The 19,038-nt window shown below is 33.5% G+C and overlaps 1 protein-coding gene across 1 annotated transcript in view; it reads right to left on the bottom strand.

Annotated features, from left to right (window-relative positions):
- Positions 1 to 19,038, bottom strand: part of ca10a (carbonic anhydrase Xa) — a 296,564-nt gene that overhangs the window by 175,449 nt on the left and 102,077 nt on the right. The window contains exon 3 of the mRNA XM_056470210.1: positions 9,989 to 10,131. Within this exon, the coding sequence (XP_056326185.1) occupies positions 9,989 to 10,131 (143 nt within the window). The remainder of the gene's footprint in view (positions 1 to 9,988; positions 10,132 to 19,038) is intronic.

Raw genomic sequence — 19,038 nt, forward strand, 5'->3', positions numbered from 1 at the left:
AACAGATTGGATTTACCCTTCGTTGCGAGTTGTACAACATTGAAAAAGCGTAGGCAATTGACATCAGCTTGGACAACATCCGTGATCAGGTGACTCTTTCCAAAGGTGCAATGGAGGAAGAAGGCTTTACTTCTTTTTTGCACCTTAAGAGACAATGTTTTGCTGACCTTTTCAAGATGGTGTGAAACCCAAAATTTTGTATTATCATACAGCTTTCATGAAATTTTACGTTTGCAGGTCAGAAGTCTATCAGTCAAAAATCTGAAAAGACTTCATCAAAAACATAAAAAAGATAAATAAAAAAATTTACCAATCCCAATTTTTTGATATATTAACCTTGGGTCGTAGAGTGTAAATGCTATCTAGGTCAGTGGTTCTCAACAATGTTCATGGAACCAAAACCAGAACCAAAACCAAGTTGCTGTCGATCTCAAAACTGCTCCAATTGGTCCATCATTTTTATGTTATTAAATTGAAAAAAAAAAAAAAAGGCCTGGGTGTCTATATCACCCCAATATGACGGTCTATACACTATACCTACACACATGTCTGTCCAAACAGCTTGAAAAGTAGATTTTTCACCATAGGTGCCCTTTAATGTTGTTGTGGGACGATGTGAGAGAAAACTATCAAATTCAACATATTATAAATAATAACATAAACATTCTTGCCTTTCATCTCAATAAGGTAAATGTAGTGCTTATTTTCCACTTTGCAAAAGCTACCTTTGAAATGGTTGGATATGCCCTGCTTGTGACTCCTGGTAGTTGGCGTGTGAGGACTGACTGCATGTGCTTCTATGTAAACACCTGCACTACTCTGCCTCTGATTGGCAAACGATGGAAATGTACTATAAGCCAATCATCACTTTATCAGTTACACCACGTTCACAGACAGTGGCGGTTCGACTTTAAAAAGCACCCTAGGCAAACCACCCCATATAAACCCCCACACACCCCTGGAAATAAAGGAGAAACTATGCGGTTGACTTTTTATTACTCCCATTGGAACACATGTAATAGTCTCAAACAAACAATTCAGACAGCATACAAACAAACCTTTAGAAATTTTACTAATATTTCACTACATCTGAAACTTTCTTGCCTTTTTTGTTGCAAACTCATCAAATATACCGTCATATATATATATATATATATATATATATATATATATATATATATATATATATATATATATATATATATATTATTATTATTATTATTATTATTATACAATTGAAGTGTTTAGAAGCAAAAGCCTCTAAGTGCCATCTGAATTGTTTTTTAAATGACTTTTTTTAGGATCCTGTGTTTATGTTATTCACTTATGTTATTCCTGTTATTTCACTTTTATGGTGATGAATAGGTTATTTTCTTTGTCTTTAAAGTGAAATAACTGAACATAAAGGAGGCTGAGAAAAATGCTCAATTTCGATATAGATTTCAGATGGCATTTAGAGGCTTTTGCATCTGAACTCTTCAATTATTATTCTAAATAAATAACAGAAATCAATCCGAAATGTAACTGAAAAACAATGTAAAGACACAATTGGAGTCATAAGCTAAGATCACTTAAAACATCTTTTGCATGAATATTAAGGACAGTTCTATAGAATACAGAAATTGTTTTATAGAATAATTTGTTGTCTCTCTTTTCTGCTTCATAGCCATGCTTAGTCAAAATAAGATTATCATAATATTATGTCACTCAGTGGAAACGGACCATAAGAGACCATGATTGCGATTAAACTAATTGACAGCCATAATATTATATATAAATGTGTAAATCAAATTTAAATGATACTTTTAAATAAAAAAAAAAAAGGAAATGATCATGCTCATAAAAGTTTTCCACATCTGAGATTTAACTGATTTCCCCCAGCAGTCCTTATTCGGTACAGAAGTAACCCACTAAGTGATCTGAACCCCTGAGAAAGTGAGATGATTTCAATAAAACCTCTGCTATCATAATATTGGAGTAGGATCTGAACTGCCGAGACATAAAGGCACACTCTGAATCTCTGCTGTGGTGAAACCCTCAGTCTTTGATCTGCGAATAGAGGACAGGAGAGACTGCTGATCCATTTCCTCTTTCCCTGTGACCCATTTTCCTACGACTCAAGCTACAGAAAGATTGCGTACAACCCCTGGACCCTACAAAACCTCCTTCCCGTGGACACAAGTGATGGAGTTGAATTATTTTCTAGCTTAAAGTTTATGATTCAAATTTATTCACTCACACAGATGGACGAACGGCAGCTTAGGTTGCGTATTTCGATGCATCCGTGAATAAGGGCTTTTGCGATCCAGTTGTAATTAAATCCTGCGTCTTGACAAGCAAGAGGCCTCGGCGAGACAGACATAATTGCAGCCTTTGAGATATTCATGCGCAAACTGCTTTGTATACTGTGACAGCTTAGCAGGTTCAGCCAACACAAACTTGAGTCTAATTAATTTGAATCAGTAATTTGCATAACTAAATCAATTCTCATAATCACGAGGCGTTTCACCCTCGGCAATAAACATCTGTGTCCTTTGTGGTTTATTACATTCGCCGTGAAAAACGGAGCCGAGCTTTAGGTATGCCCATGTACGTCGAGCAAACACTTTCTATAATAAATATTTTACATTTGCACTTTTATTCAAAAATATTTAACTGCATATTTTATGCTAATGTTCCTCTGAGGTTTGCCAGCACATGGAGCTCGCTGAGGAAATGGAGCAGTCGTGCCTGTAAGCCGCATGTTCTGCAGAGTTGCAGAATTACAGCGGATAAAAATTCTAATCTGGAAGCAACTTGGCATGACGTGTACTGTTCATGGAAATAAAAAACAAACAAAGAATTAAAAAAAATAACAAAACCAACAAACAAATCCACAACAACAACAAAAAGCAATTTGTAAAAAGCAAAAACAAATGAAAAAAGTGGCTGTTTTTGACTTTTTTTAGTGTCGTTCATTTGTATATTTTGAATATTACATTTGAATTTGTATTTTTATTGTATTTCTTTTTATTATTTATAGACCGAAAATCAACAGACAAATGGGCTACCAGTGAAAAATGAGTAACACTTTATTTTGATGGTCCATTTTTGTATTAGTAGACTGTCTGCTAAATATCTGCTGATACTGCCCCTTTAACAGACATTTAACTGACTATAAGAAACTGCAAGTATGTCATCTTACACAAACCCTAACCTCAACCTAACAGTCTACTTACACTTTAATGAGAATTAGTTTGCATGTAGATGCAATGCAACTTAAATTCAACAAACAGACCATCAAAATAAAGTGTGGCAAAATGTCTTTGGGCTAATTTGGGTACATTTCCAAGGGGTGTGACGAGATGCTTACTCCACGAGACGAGACATGAGATTGGGTTCACAAGTACGAGATGAGATTATTTACAGTATTTTTAAGAAATCTTCAATGATGAAATATATAAATGCAAAATAGTCTTTTATTTAATTTTTTAAAAATAAATAAATAATAATAATAATAATAATAATAATAATAATTCACAAAATGCTAAACTATTTAGGTGCTCAACTTGTAATGAATTATTATTTTACTTCTGTTTTAATGAATTCTATGCAGTAAAGGACATGCAAAAATTGCTAAATATTTTGCCAATACATTTATGTAAATGGAAAATAGTCTTTTTAATATATAATTTGAAATATAAGCAAAATAGTTGCTAATAATTGAATGGAAAATGTTTTTTTATTTAACTAAAAAACTAACTTAAACGCTAATTTCACCCTCACACTCCATCATAACATCCCAACTCACAAGACTTTTCAGCTGAATGAGAAATCTCATCGCGATTTAACCTTGCGAGATCATGTCATTCAGGATCTCATAACACCTCACATTTACATTGAGGAATGTTAATCAATGTCAACTGTCCCTTCGTTGTGAAAAATAAACTAAATTTTAAAAAAAGATAAACAAAAACTGCATAATAATAATTTTCTTATAAATTTACATGTCAAAAAACGAATGAAAAATAAACATCCATATGCAAAAATTATTTTATAGAAACGTCAACTATGACTTAAGCCAAAAAAATACACAAATGAAACAAAAATATTCCTGAATCAGTGATTAAATATAAACCACTAAACCAGAAACTACTTAGCATAAGTGCATAACATTTACAGCAAACAGTGGAAAGAATTTAAACATTCTGTTCCAAGGCCAACATGGAAATCACATGTGTGGAAATCGAAAGCTAGGGGGGCTTAAAAAAAGTGCTAAGACACCCCCAACAGTGTGTTCTCCAGCAGATCAGTACAGATGTCATCCCATGGCACCATGTTTGCCGTTCCACCGTGTTCCCAGTGTAATTATCTAGATTCAGAGTCGCTGGAGGAGTATTGGCTCCCTGTGGCAGCAGAACTCCCCATCTGGTCATACATGCATCTTGCATGTTAAATGCTTTCAATCTCCTTCTCCCGCCGGCCAGATTGCAGGAGAAATGACATCACTGATCCTTGAACTCTGATGAAAAGAATATTATATCCAACTGACACTGCCATCACCCCTAATTACACAGCTGTACTAAGCAATCACATACTTTCAACCATGACTGGTTTGGTTTTCTTACTTTTTTTTCCTTTTTTTTTGGAAGAACAACGAGTTTTAGAAAAATTACTTGCTGCTTTTTATGGACTAAAGTAGAATTATGGAATAAATAATAAATGAAAATACTTTTTTATTGTATATTCTTCGTTTTTTTCTTCTTGTTGTCAGTTAAATCCTTCATTAAATTAAACATGTCAAATTAGATTTTCAATTTTAGTTTTATAATACCAGTACAACCAAATAATAATTATAGCAATTATCTTTACTAATATATTACATTGAAATAAAACACGTTCTCATGCTATATTAAAACTATTTTAAGTGTTTTTTTATTTTCCACTTAAAATTGTAAAAACAAAACTGGGTTGCAATTAGAGATGTCAAAAGTATCAACTGGAGTACAAATCAATAGTTAAAATTTAAAAACCTCAGTTTTCCTCATTTGAGCATGTTTGGGTAAACAGCCATTGTGTTTACACGCTTAAAATATATCACAGCAGAAAATACACATTTTTAAGACAGTGTCATTGACACTTAACCCTACTTGCCATAATAATTTCACATTTTATCATAATTAACTGTGTATTTACCTACAGCGGGTGAAAACAAGTAGAACGTCATGTTTTTTTTTGTCTGGTAATATTATTTATAAAGAAGCTGTTGACTTGATTTTAGTAAAAGCCCAAACAATACAAACATAAAAATAAAACAAACAAATAAAAATCTGAAAAATTAGTTTTGTGTTATAACATTGAAATGACAAGGAGAAAGTAATGAACTACTAAAACATATTTAAGGGTGCTGTAAGTTTTTGACTTTTCTAAAGCATAATAATACCATAATATGTTTGTAGATATTTAGGAAACATGCTAAGTGAACGTTCTTGTTCATAAGAAAAAATAAATGCTAAAGTCATATATTCTTCTTTGACAATGTCTGTTACGTGCCAGAACTTCTGTCTTTGTTTTGGTCATTTTTTTCCAGGTTAAATTGTCAAATTATGTATATCTTAGGAATTGAGCGTGGTTAACATATTTAACCATGCTGCTTCAACTGCTAGTCTTGACAACAAACAGAAGTGAGGAGTCTGTTAGGTTTTAGTAACCCTTTCCCTGATCTTTCAGAATGAAATGCCTACTTTACTACATCCATTTAGTTCGCCGTAGAAAAAAAAAACAGGCCACACCCATTGTTCTCATTTAAAATTCAATTTTTCTAGGAACTGAGTCACAATACAAAAACAATATCGGTCACAATAATTGCACAAGTGTGAGTTAAATAAAAATCTTGATGGTTCTATGGGTCTAATCCAGGGGTCACCAATCTCAGTCCTGGAGGGTCAGTGTCCCTGCAGAGTTTAGCTCCAACTTGCCTCAAGACACCTGCCTGATTGTTCGAGTATACCTAGGAAGACCTTGAAAAGCTTGTTCAGTGTTTAATTAGGGTTGGAGCCAAAATCTGCAGGACACTTGCCCTCCAGGAACAAGTTTGGTGACCCCTGGTCTAATCTATCAAATCTGATCTTTATTTGTATTTTCTATTGGCTTTAAGTCAGGTGACTGGCTGGGTCATTCTACAGTTTGATTTTCTTTTTCTGAAAGCATTTAAGAGAGTTTCCTTGGCTGTGTTTTGGAACATCGTCTTGCAGAAATGTCCACCCTGGTTTCATCTTCATCCTCCTGATAATGTAGATGTTGGACTGAAGCAGCTCATTTTAATTTACAATAACAAAGGAGAGAGGGTTGCTGAATAACCACTGAACCACTAACCACTGCTGTCTGGGCTTTCACTGCCTTTCTATACCTCCCTTTCTTCATGTGTTCAACACTTTTTCCTTGTGTCATTTCATTTTATTACACATAACTTAATTTGTAAACTAATTCGATCTATTTGTTTTCTTTTCATTTATGTATTTCTTCGGTTGTTACCAACATCTAGGGGAAATTTCAAGTCAACAGCATCTTTAGAAATATGTCCTCAGAGAAAAAAAGATGACGTGCTCAATACTTATTCTCCCCGCTGTCATTAATAAAAATCACAGACATTAAAGAAATTAAAGGATTAACTTTTCTTGATCTAACAAACCACCTTCATGAATCCATGTTTGTAAAACTCCAGCCTGTTTTTCCTCAAATCAATATTCCATGACCATGTATTTAGTTAAATCTGCAGCTAGGTGGAATAATGCACAGTCATCTAATGCTAATTGCTAAACAAACCCCAACAGGGTGATCAAAGCACCCCTGTTTTGCACTCGGGTCTTAATCATCTCTGTGTAATTGGATGATAATGACCAGCTACCTGTACATGATCCCTTATTACAGTACTACACATCAGTACACATTTACAGAAGATAACAAGCTATTTAAATGAAGAAAAACACACATTCATCACGATAAATCTCGTGCATGTCGCATAGTTCAAATACAGGCCCGTTTGAGCTAACTGATAGCCACACTGATGCTATCAGTTTATACACAGAATGTATCTCACACTGTCAACTAGCCAAGCTAATGAAATCGCAATGACAAGGCCGACTCTGTGAGTAATCTAATATGATATTCATGTAACTGAATAAAATCTGTGTGCAGATCGTATCTGGTGCTGTTTGTCTCTGGGCTTGATTCTGTCCTGCTTTACCAGCGCTGACAAAAGGAAGGTGACACAGTGCACTGCGCTATGCTCTACATTACGCCCATGCTTCGCTAATGCTGATTTGTTTCACTAATTAGTCCTATCTCATATCTACAGCACCCCCTTAGCTAATGATGTTGAGAAGAAAATATTTTCATGTGGCATCTTTTCATATTCGTGTCTCAAATTCTGCACTTTGCTGATTGGGGACTTCAATGAGGGACACGATACTGTCATCTTCCTCCCTTGTCAGAGCGATTAAATTCATTAAAAGCTCTTCAAGTAATTGCGACTCATCTACAGCAGAGCAAATATTCAATTAATACAGACAATTTAATAACTGTGATTCCCTCAATCCTAAGCACATAACCTTGATGCATGTCTGCACTTGATTAATTGCTTTTCTATTCGGAGGTCATTTTAATTTCCTTTAACTATTCATTAGTCCATTTATCACGCTGCGGAGAGCCTGGCAATGTAAACTCCTCTTTGACAGAAACTCAAACACATATGGTGGGACTTCGAACGCACTCGGACTCTCTATCAAGGACTTCAGTTCAGCGTCACATGTTTGAAACTGATATGTCACTGTGCGGGGGGGGGAAGGATTTATCTTCCATGTTCCGGCAAATCACAAAAGAGGGAGGACATTTCAAAACTTTTGAATTATGTTTGGCTTTTATTATGTATAAATGACCTGGTTTATTGTACTACACACAGTATTTATGTAATGCATAAGTTTATCCTTTTCCAAAATAAATAAATAAACATCATGCTTTCCAAGCATTATTAAACCACAGTGAGTTGTCTGCTTAAATCTGTCAATCACTTTACAGCACAAGCAATGGGGCATGGCTAATTGTGGATTTTTGTTTTTTTACAAGATGCAGGAAGAGTAAAATGTTGTTAAAAACTTTAATAATAACAAAAATACACTGATTAAAATTATGTATCTATACAAAAAAAGGCATTTTTGGCAAATTATTATGGTTTTGTAAGTTTTGGTATTTTCACCTGAAGGACAATTTATGCTAAACTTGAATTATCTGAACTTGCTCAGAAGATGCGATCTGCAGCATGTGTGTCACACATTCAGTATTACTTGTACAGCCAGGTGTAAATTCACCTATATATTTGAGCATTTGCATTGACTTTGTATGTAATCTACTTGCACAAATACTTAATATCACTTTTGAAATGGACCCATGGAAAGTGAGCGCAAAAAACTTAACACTAAAATAATGTTAAAGTTAGTCTTTTTAGAATTCATTTCAGAATGAAACGTTTTCAGTGCAAATTAAATCTAAATTACAAAAAATGAACTCAACAACCTATTTCATAAGACTCGCAATGTCAAGGGTGCTTTTGCTAAATTACTATGCAGTGGATTATTATTGGTCCTTCTGTGCCTGATTGGCTCTCTAGTCAGTGACTGATCTATGCGAGTATGACACTCGGTCTCCACAGGCATGACCTCAGTTACTAACAGCTGAAGCTGTCCTCTCACCATTCACAAACAAATATTAGTGCTTCTATATGGTCAGTTGATGCATAAAAAAACACTTTTTTCCCAAATACATTTTTATATGAGCATATAACCTAAGAAATGTATATGAAGAAAAAACACTACCAGTCAAAAGGTTGGATTAAGTTTTTCTCATCATGTTTTTTTTTTTTTTTTTAAAGAAAATTATTCAGTTTATCAAGTCGGCATATAATAAATTTAAAACTATTGTTAAATAATTATCAAAATTTTAAATAACTGCTTTCTCATTGTATGTAGTTTCAAACGAAATTATTACTCCAGTCATTATTGCTTTTGTTACCATAACATTAATAATAACATTAATAATAATAATAACAACAACAACAACAACAACAATAATAATAATAATAATAATAATAATATCAATAAAATATTTTTAAAAAACATTAACATTTTTAAAATCACTGGAATAAATTATTAAGTTAAATTATAAACTACTTTTGAACAGTTACAGTATATTATAGTGCAATAAGATTTCACAATTGTACAATTTGCACTGTATTTTAATCTTTAATTCCTAATAAATGCAGCCTTGGTGAGCAGGATAAGCTTGTTTTTAAAAGTTTAAAAAATCGTACTGACCCCAAACTTTTGACCAGTAGTATGAAATGTCAATAAATGCATATCCAAAGAAATGTATTTAATATGTATATAAAGACATTTTTGAAAAACATTTGGTCCACTTCAAATTTTGACTACTGTATATCAAAAGATCATATCAATCTATAACCAAAGAGACAAATGAAAATACATGCCAAAAATGTACAGCATAAGAAAACATTATGATCAGAGCCAGACATTCCTATGATTACCTGAGAGATTTAAATTAATATAATTGTGAAATTGGTCCTGCAGTGAGCAAAACTTTTAGTTTTAAACAGCATTTTTATAATTATTGTGGATGCAGCCAAGTATAGAATAACACATTGCAGCAGCTATCATCTACACAAACACACACAGTCGTTGTGAAGTACGATACAGGTTCCTTACATCAAAACACCAGTGGCAAACAGTACAATTTAAACTAAGCACCATAATTTACTGTCCCCACCGTTCTGTATCTAGCATAAACACTAGCCTAGATTAGTTTTTCCCCCACCAAAGTAGCACTTTCACAGTTGATCCTAGCACTTTGATAGTAGAAACAATGTTGTTGTTTTTTTTTTTTTGCCAAGCAGCTCAGCGCAGAGATAATGCAGACATCAGATAAGACATGGCTTTACCTTTCGGCCGCCAGTGTTGAGCCTCAGTGGTGTCAGGAAGGGATCAAATATCATATGGCTGGTCTCGATGTTGACTGGAGACTGTCTCTTCCCCACAGAACACAGATTCCAGGCTGAATTTACAAGCCCCCAGAACGATGGCACTGCAACAAGACGAAACACAAAGGGATGGTTTGCAGTATTCATCAAATCATCATACAGCTTAAAAAGCATTGATAGCATATCAATTGATAAACATGTCAATATGACAAAAAGCATATCAAGCATATCAAAAAGCATATCATTGATAACTGGTTATTTAACTTTCATTATTTAATAAATCACAAAAGAAAAAAAGAAAGATAGATAATAATAATAATAATAACAATAATAATAATAATAATAATGTCATTATTATTATTATTATTAATATTATTATTACTACTACTACTATCTACACAAGGGGTTTGTTCTTCGTACCTCGTTTAAATGATCTAAGATGATTTGGCAGATCCAGGATCATTTAGTCTTGATAACTTATCTCTGGCTAATTTGGTTCTTCAAACAAGTTCACGAATCAGATTAAAATGTCTAGATGAACTGAACTGAGATCAGTGCTTGTGTGTTAAAAGATCTATCGATCCTCGAAATCATGATCAGCAATGAAATGATTAGCTGACGACACAGCAACGTAATGACATCGTGTGAGCAAATTGGCATAAAATTCGTTGTAAACGGTTTGTTAGATATGATACGCAATAACTTTTCACCTTTGTTGTTGGCTGCAGGTTTTACACTTTCATGTGTCAAGACTATTTTGCATTTTATTAAGTTTTACATTTAGAGCAGATTTTTTTATTATAGTAGCCTAGGCTTATTCAAGTTTCTTAATCAGTGTAAGGAATAACTGGCAGTTAAAATTAGTTCTGCATCAAAAAAGCATTTTGATATCGGTAAAGGTGTCTGCAACTTTTGTGAAGCATCAAATCACCATCATATTAGCTGTTAAAATGTGCATGACTGCATAAATTATTATTCCTAAAAAATAAATAAATAAAAAAAACTGTTGAATATTGTGCATGTCTATTATCATACACAAATTGTACTAAAGCTGGTACCTTACAATTGTATGGGTTAGTATCTACAAAAATCCATGTTAATAAATGTTCTCTTTGAACCCCTTAAGGGGAACCACCCCATGATAGTCTTTACACTTTAAATTCAGAGTGCAGATTGCATTAGCTTTATTTATTTACATTTTAAACTTCTATGAAATATATATAATTTTTCTTACTTTAAAACTATATCATGGTTTCTGCTACATTCATTCTTCCATGGCAGGACACCACACCAAAATTCATCCCGCCACAGCTACAACAGCTTCTCATTCAAAACATTCAGTTGTTGTTGTTTTTTGTTTTTTTTAATAGCGGTTATAAATCGCACCAAAACATATTAAAAGGTAAGTGAATTATAACAGCATGCATCAGCATCTGTATCCGTAGTAATGCTGTGCATTATTTGTTTAACCCTTTGGTGACATGCTGACTGACTAAGAGGTGCGTGATGCCAGCAAACACGACGTAGCTTTCAGTTAAGATGAACACAGTTTCCATAATTATACTTTAAAGATAAAGGTCTATGGCTCTGCATACAATGACTTTATCTTGCTGGAGTTTATAGCCGTTTCACTTTACTTCAGGACGCATTAATGCTGCTCTGTAGGTCTATCAGAGACATTCATAAATGATCCTAGCAAATCTAACAAATGTTGGAGACATACTCTTTACATAAATGCACTAAATCGCACTTCAGCAGCATTTAATTAAAGGTGCACAAGAAGATCTGCACTTGAGCAGCGTATATTTGAGGGTGAGCAAGAAGTTTTATGCACGAACAGAGGAAATAGCTGCGCAAGCAAAAAGATTCGAAAGATCATATTACATAGATACGATCTCGACTTGTATCACTGCACTCATGAGGGGGCTAATAATTCTGACTTCAACTGTATATAATTTTTAAAACTATTTTACTATTTTCCCAAGTGTATATATCTACAATTGTAAGAAAATATCAGCATTCGGTACATACTTCATATATTACCTTTGCTTAAAAGACCCAATCGTGTTTATATGAAATAAGCCTGCTCCTGAGCAGGTTTGAGCAACCAGAACTGTTGCAACAACTCTCTGATGGATTTTGAAGAACAAAATGATCCTGAATCATGTCAAATCGTCAATAACCAAATCCAGCTAATTAAATAATCCTCGTACGAACAACGGACCCCAGTTTAGAATTAAAAAAAGAACGTGAATGAATATCATAACATGAATATCTAATCCACTGTACTGATCAGATGTTACATTAGAAAAACATAGTTCATATAATATGCAATTGGATAAAATGGATTTAATTGATTTCAAGCAATTAAAATCAATTATCCTTTGCTTAAAATGCATTCAGCACTTTGTAATATCAGTAGGTATCAAAGCAATGACATTACCATGCTCTTATTTCACTTACAGTGTGTTAATATAATTACCAGCAATCACTGAAACACTCTGACGCCTATTAAATTAGATTTTACGATCTAGTTTTCTTATTACAAGTCTATTAACGGCTATGGCTCTGGTTTCAAATGCCATCTTCCACCAGAAGATGGCAGGTAGATTTGTAGCGGTCAGCCGAGGATGGAAAATGTTCAAAATGTTACAGCAGCCCCAAGTCTCCCTTACTCATAACTCTTTCATGCGCACGAGCCAGTCAGAGCAACAATACCCCTCTGTTCTTTCAAATAACTTTACTCAACATCTGCAGCATCGTTCCAGCAGCCCGTGACATTTCCAAGCAATTTAGACGATTTATACAAAGTGTTCGGCTTGGCATTTTCACAGCGTTGTGCTACATGCACCTCCAGCTGACAGCCATTACATGAGATGATTGGCAGCCTGTAAACTTTTTTATTTTTATCAATAATGTATGAGTCAGTCAGTGGTGTGTTTAAGGACCTCCAAGCTTGCATCTTCTATCAACTACACATTGGGGTTGGGCGACTTGACCTAGTTAGCATAGCAAAAAAGCCACGATTCAAAACACAATTCATAATGTTTATATCACCGCAATGACATCAGCACTCCTGCCCTGGTTTCAGGCCTCCAAATAAGTTTTAAGACTATTCATAAATCACCGCTCCCATTGTCCTGATGCTGGGAGAAGCAGGTGGTCTCCGAACCATATTTTTCCATGTCGCGGGGCGCCATAATTTGAGGCCGCGTTTTTCTGAACAAGCACCACCTGCTGTTTTCTGTCATACGAACACTCAACAATTCTCCTTGAGATGAGAACTTGACAAAGTAGCAGTGTGTTTGCACTCTTTAGTACATGGGAAACCAAATACGCAGGCAGGACGTGTAATCTGTGCAAAGAAGCCCTGCATATTGTCCTGTGACAATGCTTGATCAACAAAAGTGCGTCTCCTCGACTGAGTAGTTTTCTGATTAATAAAAGTGAGGCTGGTCGGTGTGGTCAGCCATCGCCTCAGCAGCGTTTACTCAAAATTAACAGCCGGCTGCTATTCCACTCTCATTTCCTGCCAAAAATACAATTGTTGCATTAGATTAGAGAATGAAAATGGACTTGGGAGGGAAAAAAACAAAACAAAAAAAAAGTTGAGTCATCTCTAATTTGGGAAAGCGCTGAAATAGGTTGTAATGTCCGCCAAGATGCAGGCTGAAGAATGGAAAATAATTCAGATGCTTCTAGATTGGTCACCGAACAGACAGGAAATCCATAACTGGAATGGGGACTGAAGTGTAAGGAATCGATCCACTAAACAAAGGTGACATGTCATAAATGTCATACTTATCACACTCTGGTAGCACAAAAAGATGCAGCTTTTCATCTTTGGCATTAATACATGCAAGATCATTTTAAACATTCTATAATTCAATGATTTTAACGTTTTAGCACATAAATAACTTGCTATTCATGCATAAATAAACCACTGTCATATTACTGGAGGGAATGATTTATGGATTAACAATTTAAATTAGGCCTGTCCCTCATAGATATATCATGTGACTTTAGACGAGTCATTATATAGGATACTGAATCATCTGAACCACATTTAGATTCATTTGAACATCATTAGAAGCTTGAAATCGGTTTTCCACTAATCAAACAAGTGCCCCAAAAAAAGCATTCCAATGGTACATTTTCCATGTGCAAAATAGATTTTTATATGACTTTAGAGGTGACCCATTTCCCCATGTATATTTTCCAAATCCATAATGTTCAATATTTAAAATATGTGAGTATGATTTACACATAAATAATATCCTTTATGAGTGCAAAAAGAAACAACTGACATGACTGGAGGGGTTGAATTTTCATGGATCAAGGAATTAAATTTAGTCTGTGCTTCATACAAATTTGTAGTGAAATTAGTTGTCTCAATATAGGAGTAATGCTATTTATTTATTTATTTATTTATTTATTTATTTTGCATTTAGATTTTCTAAGAATCATAATTGCCAGCATAATGCAAACAAAAACTTTTAGTGCATTTTCTTCATTATAAATAATACATATATTATTTACAGCATTTTAAAATAAATGTAAAATTTTTTTATATTTATTATTAAACTAAACATTACATTTTTTCCTCCAATTTCTGTCATTTTCCACTGTATAACTTTAATTTTCTTTTTTTCTTATGTTAAAAAAGCCCATATTTTGTATGTGCTTATTATTCATTATACTTTGATTAATATTTGTATGTATAGTTATGTGTTATGTTATACATACTTATTTACAGCCTTTTTTATCGTTCTAGAAAAGCACTTGCTTACAACTTGATTTTTGATTTGATTTATTTATTTAGAACAGAAAAATCATATACTCAAGTCCTTAAACAAAATACATTTCAACATGGTTGAAATGAAGCAGGATGAAGGACAAGCCTATTATTTTCCCCACCCCATTACCACACACATCATTCGTCTATTACTTCAACTTAATTCTTATTTTACTTATCTCTTCTATGTGACGTGAGCTTTACATGAGACATATTTTATCATTTTGCCATCTTTGACATATTATATGTTTTATTCCATTTGTATATTTACATTTTATAACATAGACCCAAAAAATACATAGTGTTGCAAACAGCCATTAATTGATATTTCATCATACCTTTCTTATTTTATTCTTTTTCAATCACCTTTATTCATCATTATATTCTTTTAATAATATATATTTATACAATGTTTTAAATCTATTAATATCCTGACATTGTTTGTCCTGTCTGTTCCAGACTGTTCCATAATTTCACACGGTTGTTGCTAGATCAGATACGGTTCTGGCCAGAAGTTAACAAGAAAAATGTATATTATTTATTAAATTTCAGATTTACTGTATTTTATTAACGTCTACCCCCACCCAACCGTCACAGTAAGCTAAAAATAGTAGTTGTACCAAGTATTTATTCTATCTATTAAATTACCCAATAAATTGTATTTTTTAACTAGGGGTGTCAAAATTTAATTGTTTCTTCAGTGCACTTCGGTATCGGTTCAGTAATAATCATATCCGGTTATTACATAGTGACATCATTTATCTTATACGCGCTACGTCGCCATAGCTTACTATGGCAAGGGAGGTGACCATGAGCATTTAAAACACTCCAACAACTTAAAAACGCAGAAACTGTGCACAATTTGACTGCGTGTGTGGTCATCAGAAAGGATCAGAAAGTGAACAGGATATTTATATTTGTTTATTTGCTATAAATGCTCGTGTTTATATATCTGATTGTTTGTATTAATGGACAAAATTGTATTACAAATAGTATATAAATATATTTATACACTAATACAAGAATTGCTGTGCTGTGAAGAAAATATAAAACTGTGTATGAAAAGCATCGTCAATGCATTGTGATAGCGAATTGAACCTAATCGATGATATGATAATCGTAACTGAACCATGAGACCAGTGTAGGTTCACAGCTCTATTTTAACACCTACCCCCACCCCAACCCTAGACCCAACAGTCACAGTACTGTAAAAATATCAATTATTGTTATACAGTGTCATAAAAAATGCTGCTATATTAATGTGCATAATCGCACTTCCGGCCAGCTGCGTATCTGATCTAGACTTTACCATTTCACACCACATACAGACATGCACAATTTTTTTAAAAGTTGTCCTTTGTTTTCAACCTCCTAAAATGTTTTTCCTCTGTATTATACCGCTTTTGTCTTTCTTTAAAAAACTTTTGCATGCATTTCAGAAGTAATTTATTCCTAGCTTTAAACATAAATTGTGCTGTTTTAAATTTAACCAAATCATTAAACTTGCGTCTCTTCAATTTAAAAAATAAAGGATTTGTATGCTCCAAATACCCCCCATTTTCGATCAGTCTAATGAGTTTTCTCTGAATTGCACATAAGGATTGCAAGTTTGATTTACTGTTTATGTATTCCCCCAAATTTCAACACAACAACTCGTATATGGCAACATAAGTGTGTTATTTAAAATATATACTGATTTATTATCCAGGATAAATCTCGCTTTATGCACTATTGCTACAGTTTTTACTCATTTTGATATTACATTATTTATTTGCGGTTTCCAACTTATTTTATGATCCAATACAACACCAAGAAACGTAATTGCATATACCCTTTCTATAACTTCATTATCAATTTCATTCATTCATTTTCTTTTCAGCTTAGTCTCTTTATTAATCTGGGGTCGCCACAACGGAATGAACCACCAACTTATCCAGCATATGTTTCATGCCCTTGAAACAAAAAAAATGTTTCATGCCCTTCCAGCATCACCCATACATATCCATTTACACACATACACTACGGACAATTTAGCTTATTTAATTCACCTGTACATGTCTTTGGACTTGTGGGGGAAACCGGAGCACCGGGAGGAAACCCACGCAAACACGGGGAGAACATGCAAACTCCACACAGAAATGCCAACTGACCCAGCTGAGGCTCGAACCAGCAACCTTCCTGCTGTGAGGCGAGAGCACTACCCACTGCGCCAGCGTGCTGCCCTCATTATCAATTTTTTAAAAATCTATATTATGATAACTTTTTACTTTCCTAAATAACGTAACCTTTGTTTTACTTATATTTAATGACAATTTGTTTACGTCAAACCCCAATTTCAATTTATTCATTTCTGTTTTAATAATTATCCCAAGAACAAAATATACTTGAATCGTCCACAAATAAAATAAACTTAAACAATTCTATTATCTGACATATCATTAATGAAAATTATAAACAATATTGGACCTAAAAGCTAAAACTTACTAATCTTTTGTTTGACTATCTAGCAAAATGTTTTACTCGTACAGCAAATATTTACCTGTATATTTTTTTACAAATTTTAAAAATAGCTTGAAAGAGAAAAATAATAATTGAAATTACATTTTAAACCTGATATTTTTTAAAATATGAATCTGTCAAAATGTTTGCTGTCGGTTAACCTGGAGCAGAGCTCGACTAGTTTATCACTTCTGCTGCTCGGCAGTCCAGACAGTAGAGGACACAAGAGGCAAATCTGCTCTATAAGTTACCTTCCCAGACAAGGGGTGCATTTCATCATGTATGGGATTAACTTGATTGAAGCTACATGTTAAAGGACACAAGATTAAATAACTCAAGTGCTCATGGTGACAAATCACGAACATAGTGCTGCTTTAACACTGCAAAAAACTTCCACGGCAACATGCTATCATGTGGCTGTGTGTGTTTCTGTGATGCTAACAATACAGACAGACACCAGTCAAGCTAATCATGTGAAAAAACAGCTAATACATATCTAAAAAAAATGCCATCAGAAGACTATTATGGTTATATGGTGTACTGAGATTCAGATGAACTTCTTTTTGCTTCTAACTGCAGACAAAATGTATTTAGCAGGCCACAAACCCTGTAACATTGATCTTGAAATGTGAATATAGACCATTTTGAGGGATGTAAATAATAACAATGATCCTAACCTATTTCCTGTTATACATTTATAATTTTTATAGCTTCAGAAAATCCAAAAAGGTCCACATATTAATAAATAATGTTATGGCAACTGTTTTATAATAATATATGATTGAATAGCCTCTTGCTACAGCTATGAAATAGTTTGACAACAAGCAGGAAATGTTCATGAGCCAATGACATTGCCAGATTGAAATGGTCTATAAAGATAAATATCTGTATATGATAAGTAAGCAAATGCATAGTTTAATTTCTTAAAAAACAGCTTTTTTCTCATTTCCCCTATAAGGTAGACAGTATAGATTACATCGGTGCACTTTGCATGTCATTACATTAAATTCTTAAAGGAAACTGTTCATAATTCACTGGAATAGACAGTTTTAACTATCTGATTTTTTTTTTCTCTAAAATTTAAATTTGAGAAAAAATAAAATAAAATAAAAAAAATGAGCAACATGCTTCAGGAATATTGTATCCCATGGGTGAAAAAACAGTGTAAATGCAAAATGGCATGAGAGTGAGTAAAAGCATTTTTGAGTGCTTGGTTTAATTGCTTCTTTCTCAGTGTGACTGGACACATCAGAGCTGGTCTTTAAAAAGACAGAAGAGCTTGTTCTGTTTAATGACCAGTAAAAACTCACTTAAAATTCAAATATCCACTTCAGTGCAATCCTGCAAGCTTTTTATCTTTTAAGGCCCGAGGACCCATGAAAGTTTCACTTCCCATTATCATAATATATTCGGTTTAATGATGTTATTTTATTAAACAATATTTTACATCTAATGTGTTTAGAATCAAAAATAATTAAAGTTTCAATCAACGTGTACACTAAGCATATAGACTAAATTTACATAAATTAAATATGAGAGCAGAATAGAGAGAAAACATTACATCCCATACTCTAACTGTTCTCAAGACACATTTTCTGTTTAGTTATTTGTTAAACCATCCATCAAAGTACATTATTTGTAAAATATCTGCATAAGCAGTGTACGGAAAGATGTCATCTAATTTATTAAATCAAGTTCATTTACAGTGTAATTCACT

The sequence above is a fragment of the Danio aesculapii genome, chromosome 12 (assembly GCF_903798145.1).
Source record: "Danio aesculapii chromosome 12, fDanAes4.1, whole genome shotgun sequence".
In the NCBI taxonomy this organism is placed as follows: domain Eukaryota; kingdom Metazoa; phylum Chordata; class Actinopteri; order Cypriniformes; family Danionidae; genus Danio; species Danio aesculapii.